This window comes from Pinus tabuliformis, chromosome X (assembly GCF_031772625.1).
Source record: "Pinus tabuliformis cultivar Carrire ecotype Pingquan chromosome X, CPIR1, whole genome shotgun sequence".
NCBI classification, from domain to species: domain Eukaryota; kingdom Viridiplantae; phylum Streptophyta; class Pinopsida; order Pinales; family Pinaceae; genus Pinus; species Pinus tabuliformis.
This window is the reverse complement of record NC_142308.1, coordinates 17,810,284-17,820,615: the sequence shown is the minus strand read 5'-3', so window position 1 is coordinate 17,820,615 and position 10,332 is coordinate 17,810,284. Positions and strand designations below refer to the sequence as shown.

Here is a 10,332-nt window from a genome sequence, read left to right as displayed (position 1 = left end):
CTATGAAGTTCACTGATAATCTGCTGCCTGAGTGAGAAATCTGGAATGCACAACTGTAATCCTCGAAACAGATAACCATTATGCACAACAAAATCATGTCGTTTACCATCTGTTACCTCCTGAAATATCCTCCCAAAGGAAGGATCCGTTGCATACATATCAGTGAATGTCTCAAACCCTGCAACTCTGGTGCTCATGGTGGTGAGGAGTAACGTGCGACGGCTCAGGGCATCTGCGACTCGGTTCAGGCTCCCGGCTTGGTGTCTCAGTGTAAATGTGAACTCCTGTAAGTACGCCACCCACTTGGCATGCCGCCTACTCAGCTTGTGTTGGCCATTGATGTACTTCAGGGCCTCATGATCTGTGATAAGAATGAACTCCCTCTGTACTAGATAGTGACGCCAATGCTTCAGGGACTGAACTATGGCATAGAACTCCAGATCATAGGTGGAGTAATTCTTCTTTGATCCAGATAGCTTTTCACTGAAAAAGCTATGGGATGCCCTTCCTGACTCAGAACACCACCAATACCAATTCCAGATGCATCACAGTTTACCTCAAACACCTTCTCAAAATTTGGAAGTGCCAAAACTGGTGCCTCTGTCATCTTCTGCTTGACCAGTTGAAAACTGGCATCTGCCTCCTCAGACCACTGGAAATCACGACCCTTGAGGCACTCTGTGATAGGAGCAATCAGAGTGCTGAAATTTCTGATGAACCTGCGGTAGAAGGATGCCAATCCATGGAAACTTCTGACATCATGCAAGGTCTTTGGCTTGGGCCATTCCAAGACCGCATCTATCTTCGACTGATCTGCCTGAACACCATCAGTAGACACCACAAAACCAAGGAAAGTGACAGAAGTAGTGAAGAAGGAACACTTCTTCTGATTGACAAACAGGCGCTCCGTCCTCAGCATATCAAAAACTGCACGGAGGTGGTCAAAGTGTGACACCCATGTCTGGCTGTAAATGAGGATGTCGTCGAAGTAGACAACCATGAATTTCCCCATGAAAGGTCGTAGAACCTGATGCATAAACCTCATAAAAGTACTGGGCGCATTGGACAGTCCAAAAGGCATGACCATCCACTCGTACAACCCATGCTGCGTTTTGAACGCTGTCTTCCACTCATCTCTAGGCCTGATTCTGATTTGGTGGTATCCGCTCTTAAGGTCAATTTTTTAGAAGACCTTAGAACCGGACAGCTGGTCTAACATATCATCCAGGCGGGGAATTGGAAACCTGTACTTCACTGTAATTCTGTTGATGGCTCTGCTGTCTACACACATACGCCAGGAGCCATCCTTCTTTGGCACTAACAGGGCAGGAACTGCACATGGGCTCATACTCCCACGGATGTAGCCCCTCTCCAACAACTCTTCCACCTGTCGCTGCAACTCTTCAGATTCCTTAGGACTGAGGCAGTATGCCGGTCGATTAGGCAGACTCGACCCCGGGATAAGGTCTATCTGATGTTGAATATCTCTCATAGGTGGTAACCCAGGAGGGAGATCCTCTGGCATTAGGTCAGAAAACTCTGCTAGCAGCTGCTGCACCTCTGCTGGTAAATCTGTAGTCACGTCCGTTGCACTATTCCCACAAGGCAGTAATGCATAGACCACGTCTCCATGCTCCATCTCAACTAAGAACCTGGACATAGAAAGCAGGTGATTATTATTGGCCACCGGGGTAGGAGTGGTTCCTTCCCGTCGAGGTGCCAACACTATCTTCTTCCCTTTGATGCTAAGGGAATAAGTATTCTTCCGTCCATCATGCACAACACTGCGATCATACTGCCAAGGCCTGCCTAACAATATATGACAAGCATCCATAGACACTACATCGCACCAAGCATTATCAAAATATTTTCTACCGACCGAAAAAGACACTAAGCATCGCCTATCTACTTTTACCTCACTGCCCTTATTCAGCCATGACAACTTGTACGGCTTGGGATGGCGATCTGTCTTCAACTGCAGTTTCTGGACAACCTCTTTAGACACCACGTTCTCACAACTGCCACTGTCAATGATCATCTTGCAGACTTTATCTGCAACTGTGCAGGTTGTGTGAAAAATATTGGTCCTCAACCAATCGTCCCCTGAATCATCCTTGGGAGTCAGTAGACTCTTGCGAACGACCAGAGTCTCATGTCCATCTCCATACAGTACATCACCCTCGTCATCATCATCATCAAACACAGGCTCTCCAATCTCCTCAGTTTCGTCTACCATGTCATCCCCAATCAGGAGATTTTTGCCCTTCTGACTGGCAGGCTTCCTGCAATTAGTCGCTATATGTCCCTGTTCACCACATCTAAAACATTTAATACTAGGGTTAGAATTACCCTGCGGTGGCTGCTGGGTAGGACGGGCTTCTTGAGGGCAAACTGGTCGACTGCTCTGATCGCTTCTGATCACTGGCCTCCTATTTTGTTGTTTCTCCACAGCAAGTGCATGCTGATATGCTTCAGAAACGGTCCACAGTGAGTGAAGGCTGAGGGCATCCTGCAGGGGCTGACGTAAACCCCCCAAATACCACGCCACCATCTGCTCTTCTGTCTCAGATAAATCGTTCCGGGCTATCAATTGATAGAACTCCTCCGTGTAATCATCAACTGATCTCGGGCCCTGTCTCAACGAATGAAGTCGCTGGAACAAGGATTGGGTGTAGCCGAGAGGAAGGAAGTGACCCTTCAACTTCTTCTTCATCTTCTCCCAATCAGTAATCTTGGCCTTGCCCTGCCTTTCCCGTGAACGTCTCAACTGCTCCCACCACGCAGATGCTCTGCCTTTGAGTTTGATGGCGACCAGTTTCACTTTTACACGATTTGGGACTTCTTTATAATAAAAAATACGTTCAACCTCATTCAACCAATCAATAAATCCATCAGCCTGTAACGTACCAGAAAACTCGGGCAGATTCACTCTGAAACCGAGGTCTCCATGACGATCCTCCCGACCACGATGCTCCTGGAATAGGGCATGATTGTGATACGGGTTCACGAAACTGGAGTCAGAATCAGAATCGTGATCCTCCATCTCACGATTACCGAATTCCTGCGCCGCTAGACGCTGGGTTAACTCTGCAACTTGTCTCTGCAAATCCTCAATCATCACATCCTGAACGCTACGATCATGGTGCGGGACTTCCTCATTCAGAACCTGCCCACGACGACCACGACCACGACCACCAGCCATTGAAACTGATGAACTCGCACCCCAGGAAGATGCTGAAGCTCTGATACCAACTGACGCCGGACAGAATAGAGATTATTCTGTAGGCTAGTTTCTACCAACAATTTACAGGAAAGAAACAAGAGAACGCCCAAAATACAGAGAAAACGTCTCTGATATCAATGAGAATTATCAATTATCCCAGCATTGTCCAAACCCTAGCCCACAAGCCGGGCTATATAGCTAAAATTCGTCCAATAGGGAATTTTACCAAAATTGGCAAAATCCCAATAATCACGCCAAAAATTAAATACATGCCAAAAGAAATAGTCTGCCAAAAATCTGGCCCAAATCGGGTCAAAATCACTTCCTAAACGATAAACGAAAAATTACCATAAAAGGAAAAGAAAAACTAAAATTAAGGATTTGGAAAGGAAAGCGGTGGAATTTGAGGTCGAAAACGATGCCCACCGAGCGTAGCTGGGTGGCCACAACGTGCGCGCTGAAAAGAGCTTTCCGGATTGGGGTCATATGCGTGATTCCGATACTTGTAGCCAAAGTTATGGCCAAAATACCGAAGCACACTCAAACTTCCCCCAATTAGGGAAAAATCAATGTTTCCTTCCATCTTTGCGCTGATCTGCTAGCTCAAGGTGTCTCAGCACCATCAACGTGCTATCTGACAGCTCATCATCCTCTGGCTCGGATCCTCCTGCATCATATCTTCTTGTCACTAAATTAAGACATAAAAATTATTCACCAAATTCAATGACTATATAATGCTATGCATCATATACAATTTGTAATTTTGTTTTGGAGAAATTTGAAAAAATGTTATAATATCTAGTCAAATATATATTTAAAATAAATAAATGAATAAATCCAAATGTAAAAACACTTACAATGATTTTAACCGAAAATATAAAATAAAATATTAATATCCAAAATTTAAATACTACATATATATTTTATATTTTAAAAACTAAGTTAATTAGCACCTAAAACTCATGAGTGATTTCAATAAAAATTAAAAACTTTTTAAAATTTAACATTTTAAAAACTAGTTAAAATGGTGAAAGATAAATGAATAGCCTTTATAATAGAATTGTACAATTTCTCTCAACAACATAATTACAAAATATGGTACTGGGCAAATTTTAATTACCTACCAATGCAAGTCTGATAATAAGGATAAGGAACAATCTCAATCATCTATTTTTCTGAATGTTTTATCAATGGCATTTAAGGTTTCATTCTTAAATTTCATGACATGTTAAAGGTTTCATTCTTAAATTTCAGGAGGTGCCTCATCTATAATTTAAATATTTTGAAAAGAAAACTCAATCCGTAGAAGGTGAACCCAAAGAACCTTTCTAAAAACATATTTTATACTTATATAACTCTGTAATCCCCAAAGAAAGTAATTGTCACTGTGCTCACCTTGACTGGGTCGGAGCTTTCTTCCTTTCGCAGGGAATTTGAAACCCAATATTGTGATGATCCCAAACCCCCGATGGTAAGATAAACTGCATTGGCATCCAGAATTACTCTGAAGTTGAAGAACATAAGCAGGAGATTTATTAAAAGGTTGTGCATTAATGCAGTAACTAGGGGAGATGCGCACCAGCCTGCAGAAAACCAAAATGAACAAACATCATTAATTTCAAAATGATCAATTAGTCAAACGCAACATCAAGGAAATTACCACAAAAAGGGGCAGCTCTCAGAAAATCCAAGGAAACAGGGTCACTCACTCATTAAAAATTAATAAAAAATACAGCCAGAAACAACCAAGAATGTAGATTTGACAGCATTTATTCGATTTTTTTCTTCTGAAAATTTACTCGTACTTCTACTAGGCTGCTATCTTGACTCGTTCTTCTAGTTAACACTGATATACTCTAGCGCTTGCTTCTCCAAAAATATTTTGAACTTTTTATTTACTTAGTTCCCAAGGTGGCATTGGAACAATCCTAATAATACAGGATTCGATTCCAGGCTATAGAGGAACGATATGATGCTCAGAGCAGAGAGAGAAAGAACTCCCCTTCATCATTATGAGAGCGAAAGAGAGAGCTCTGTGGAGGTTTGTCATTACACCAAAACCCGCAGGTATTGGTAAACGTTACAAACCAGTAACTAGGATCCCCAGGGTGGAAATTACGGATTCTATAGAGGTGCGGTGATTTTTCCAACACCCCCCTCAAACGCAACTTGGGGGAATCGAACTTGGGTCCAAGCTCTGAATCGAATCTAGCTAGTAAAGGTTGAACACACAGCTTTGCAGAGCAAAAACACTAAAAGAAAATCGAAAGAACAAAAGAATGATGCATTAGCAAATAGGTTACAATGCTCATGATATAGCATTACTGTGTGAAGATCCCAAGGTAATGCACCATAGTGGTGATCAATGAGAAGACTCAACACCTACAACAAGTTCCGGAGAGAACTAGCGAGTTGCGGAGTGAAAGAAGGAGCAAATCAGGGAGTAAATCATGCAGAAGAACTAACCAATTGCGGAGTTAAAGAAGGAGCAAATCAGGGAGTAAATCATGCAAAAGAACTAACCAGTTGCGGAGTTAAAGAAGGAGCAAATCAAGGAGTAAATCATGCAGAAGGAATCTTGCATGTAGTCCCATGCTCTAACTAAGAGTCCGCATGTAGGTGTGTAGTAGTTCCAACACCCCCCTTGAACACCACTATGGGGAAAAATAGAAAATGGGCCCTGGAAACTAAGGCCAAAGGTCACCCAAAATACAATGCAACTTGTACAAAACCTCATGGGAAAAAACCCCCCCTCAATATACAATGTAATCAAAAGAAAAGACAGTTGCTAAGCAACTGTGTCCTTCACTCCAAGACGATCGCGCAGAGAGCGAAACTTCTGCTCAGTGAATGTCTTGGTGAAGATGTCTGCAGTCTGTTCTGCTGAAGGACAGAACTACAAATCAATGACCCGATCATGTACTAAGTCTCTGATGTAGTGCATATGGATCTCTATGTGCTTCATCCGCTGCCGCTGTACTGGATCCCTGCAAAATTTGAGAGTGCTCTGGTTGTCACACCAGATGACAATTGGCTGGTGGAACTAGACGCCCAACTCAGTGAGGAAGTGTTGTAGCCACAGAGCCTGAATGGTGATGTTGACTACTCCTATGTACTCGGCCTCAGCTGAAGAGAGAGAAATAGCAGCCTGCTTCTTGCTCGACCAACAGATAGGGCCGGATCCTAGACTGAGTGAATATCGGAGGTGGACTTGTGATCAATGCTGTCTCTCGCCCAATCAGAATCTGTGAATCCAAGGAGATTCAATGCAGTGCCTACTGCATAGTGAATCCCGAAGGTGATGGTGCCCTGCACATATCGGAGGATGCGCTTGGCAGCATTCCAGTGTAGCTCATGCGGCTCCTGCATGTATCTGGAAACTGCCCCTACTGCATATGAGAGATCTGGTCTGGAGTGGGTGAGGTACAATAAGATCCCCACTAGCTGTCAGTAGAGAGTGTTGTCAACTAATGAAGTGTCACCTCCATCCTCAAGGCAGACCCTAGACAGAAAAGGAGTCAGTGCTGGCTTCTAGTCAGTCATGCGAAATTTCTTGAGGAGATCCCGTGCATACTTAGCTTGAGAGAGTTTGATGCCTGTGGCATCCTGGCTGATCTCAAGACCAAGAAAGAAGTGTAATGGACCCATGTCCATCATCAAGAACCTATCATGCAAGGCCCTCTTGACTGTAGCAATGGCTAAAGCCGAGCTGCCGGTGATTAAGAGATCATCCACATACAAAACTAAGATAAGAAGAGAATCATGTGTCCTGAGCATGTAAACATTCGGATCAGACTTACATCTTTCAAAGTTTTGTGATAAGAGAAAAGAATCCATCTTTGCATACCAAGCTCTCGGGGCCTGCTTAAGGCCGTAGAGAGATTTCTTCAGTCTGCAGACCAAAGATGAATCCTGAATGAAACCATGTGGCTGCTCCATGTAGATCTCCTCAGATAGGTCTCCGTGAAGAAAGGCATTCTTCACATCCATCTGATGTACTTCCCACCTCTGGGCAGCCGCAATGGCAAGTGTAAGGCGTATAGAATCCATCTTTGCTACTGGAGAAAAGGTCTTGTCATAATCAATGCCATGCACTTGTTGGAAGCCTTTGGCTACTAGCCTTGCTTTCCATCTGGTGATTTGCCCATTTGCAGCACTCTTGGTCCTGTAGACCCATTTGCATCGGACAAGTTTCCTTCCTGAAGGAAGGGGGACCAGATCCCAGGTCTGGTTCTCGAGGAGGGAGTTATACTCCTCCTCCATGGCAAACTCCCAAGATGGATGCCCAGCAGCCTCAGCATAAGACTGTGGATCAGAAGAATGAACCAAATGACAATGCCAGGATGGCGATGGTTCAATGGCAGTGAGGGCAAGAGGAGGCTCAATAAACTCTGAGCTAGTCCTCTGCAGATCAGAATTATCCCCCACAAGACCATTTCTAGCAGCTGGGTGGTCTTGTGCATATATCTCACGTAAGCTCCTTGTTCTCTGATTTATGACAGGGGAATATGATTCACTACTGGAAGCCCAATCTGGGCTTGGATGTGGATCATCATATGCATGCACTAGATTTGTATCTGAAGACTCTGTCTCTGCATCTGCATGCTCTACCTCGGCATTTGCATGCTCTGTATCTACATCTGAGTGTACTGAGTCATCATCTCGAACATGAGGTAGATAAAAGGTATCTACATGCGGCAATTGAGGTGCATGCAAGAGACTTTCCTCAAATTTGACACTTCGCTCAATGATGAGCTTGTCCGTAGAGGAAATCAGGAGCCGGTATCCCTTCACACCATTAGGGTATCCAACAAAGATGCACTCAATGCTCTGTGGATCAAGAGCTTTTCTCTTTTCAGAGGGGATCTTGGCCCATGCTCGGGAGCCGAAAACACGGAAGTGGGTGACCTCTGGTTTAGTGCCGCTTCAAGCCTCAAAGGGGGTCTGATCCTTGACAGACCTATGAGGAGATCTGTTTTGGATGTTTTGGATGTAGTATGAGGCAGTGACTTAGCATGCAACATGCAGGAAGCCATCTCTTTGAGAGATCGGTTCTTTCTCTCAGCAACTCCATTCTGTTGCGGAGTGTATGGAATTGTGTATTGCAACTGTATGCCAGAATGAAGGCAAAGGTTCCAAAGTGTTACGTTAACATATTTCCCCCCCATTGTCTGTATGGAGGGCTTTGATCTTTCTCTCTGACTGTGTCTCAACTAGTGCTTTGAAATCTTCAAAGTGCGCAAAAACTTCAGATTTGGCCCTGAGAAGATACACCCAAGTATACCGTGAGAAATCATCAATAAATGTAAGCACATACCTTGCTTTGTTGATGGAAGGATGAGGAAAAGGCCCCATGAGATCACTATGGATCAGATCTAGAGGAGAGGATGCTCTGTGAGTCTTGTCGGTGTCAAACTTTTCTCTAGGATGTTTGCCAAGGACACACCCTTCACAAACTCCTTTGGAGAAACTGATATTTGGCAAGCCTTCCACCATCTCATTCTTGCTTAGCTGCTGCATATACCTATAATTTAAGTGACCAAACCTCTCGTGCCAAAACCTACTACTATCATCAGCATGTGTAAGCAATAAGGAGGATTCAGATTCAATAAATTCAGAAAATGTATACAGTCTGGCTCCATTGTTTACCTCACTGGTTGCAATTTTGGAGCTGCTATGTAGGTCATATATGTTCACTGCATTTGGAGTGAATTCCACTCTCTTTCCAATGCCAGAATGAGTGATCTGATAAACTGAAAGCAGGTTTACCGAAAGTTTTGGAACATGAAGCACATCTTCAAAGCTTCCGTGTAAAAGTTCCACTCTACCTTTTCCGGTGACCTCAATAGGTGAGTCATCTCCCATGAGGATGGGAGGTCCTTTGCATGCATCCAAAGAGGAATAGACTTCCTTTGCAGCAGCCATATGATGTGATGCACCAGAATCTATAATCCATGCATCAGGAGAAGAATTAATTGCAACTAAAGCATGAAAATTGTTACCTTTCCCGTGTGGCAGATCCTCAGTTTTCTTCTTGGCGCCCTGAGGGATGTGGTCCCCAAGGTTGTGCTTCTGAAGGATTTCTGCCATTTGGTCAATTTGTTTCTTCATGCAAGAGGATTCTAGATGGAATCCTCTTTGACAGTAGGTGCATCTGTTTCCTTTCTTCCCTTTCTCATTTCTCGAGCCGGAGGAGTCATTGAAGGGCTTGGTGTACCCTTCCTTCTTTGGATGGGAATGCGCTTTTCCCTTGTCTTTTTGCTGCTGATTTTTCTGATTTGAATCAGATCTGTGATTTTTATTGTGGTTGCCATCATGCACAGCAAGTGCATGCGCTTTTGGAGGTTTGATTTTCCCCATGCCAATGAGTTTATCTTGCTCAAAAATAAGGGACTCCATAAATTCTTTGAGAGAAGGCATAGTGTAGGATTTACCTATTGCAATCCTTACTGAATGAAATGTAGACACAAAGACGGAGTATTCCGGTTCGAGCTTTAACATAATAGAGAGAATTTGGCGACTCTCCTCCTTGGATTTGTCAATTCCACAACCCTTGAGTTGCAGCAATAGATCATTATATTTGGTGAAGAAGTCTTGAATTCTGTCATAGTTCTGTGGATCCAATGACAGCAACTCCACTTCGAGCAGATGTCCTTTCATCTCATCCTGTTTCCCGTAGAGTTCTTCAACCTTTTTCCAAATCTCATTGGGAGTATTGCAGGCAGATAGATGAAACTGCAACTCTGGAGAGATGCACATGCATATGGATCCGTGGGCCTCATCCATACGGTTGAGGTACTTGGATTTCTCTATGGCTGAAGTGGGTTCCACTTCTGCAGCCATGGTAATCCTGTACAACCCTTTTTGACGAAGGTATCGAGCCATTTAGTCCTTCCATTCGTGATAGTTGTACGGTGTTAGGATCGATGCTTTGGGAAACTCCATTTTTTTGTCGATCTTCGATCTCCAAGCTATAATACCTGCAAAATAAAGCACTGGTGCGCCTTTTATCTAGCAACTTGTGGGCTCTGATACCATGTGGAGGTTTTCCGTTACACCAAAACCCGCAGGTATTGGTAAACGTTACAAACCAGTAACTAGGATCCCCA

The 10,332-nt window shown here is 43.8% G+C and overlaps 1 protein-coding gene across 1 annotated transcript; it reads right to left on the bottom strand.

Annotated features, from left to right (window-relative positions):
- Window positions 1-1,183: 1,183 nt before the first annotated feature.
- Window positions 1,184-3,202, bottom strand: LOC149138106 (uncharacterized). The gene has a single exon (XM_089450254.1). It carries the CDS (start codon window positions 3,200-3,202, stop codon window positions 1,184-1,186), a length of 2,019 nt encoding a protein of 672 aa, XP_089306380.1.
- Window positions 3,203-10,332: the final 7,130 nt, after the last annotated feature.

Bases quoted from the DNA above. Each gene is read 5' to 3' on its own strand.
- LOC149138106 (XM_089450254.1), bottom strand. From the start codon at position 3,202: ATGGCTGGTGGTCGTGGTCGTGGTCGTCGTGGGCAGGTTCTGAATGAG.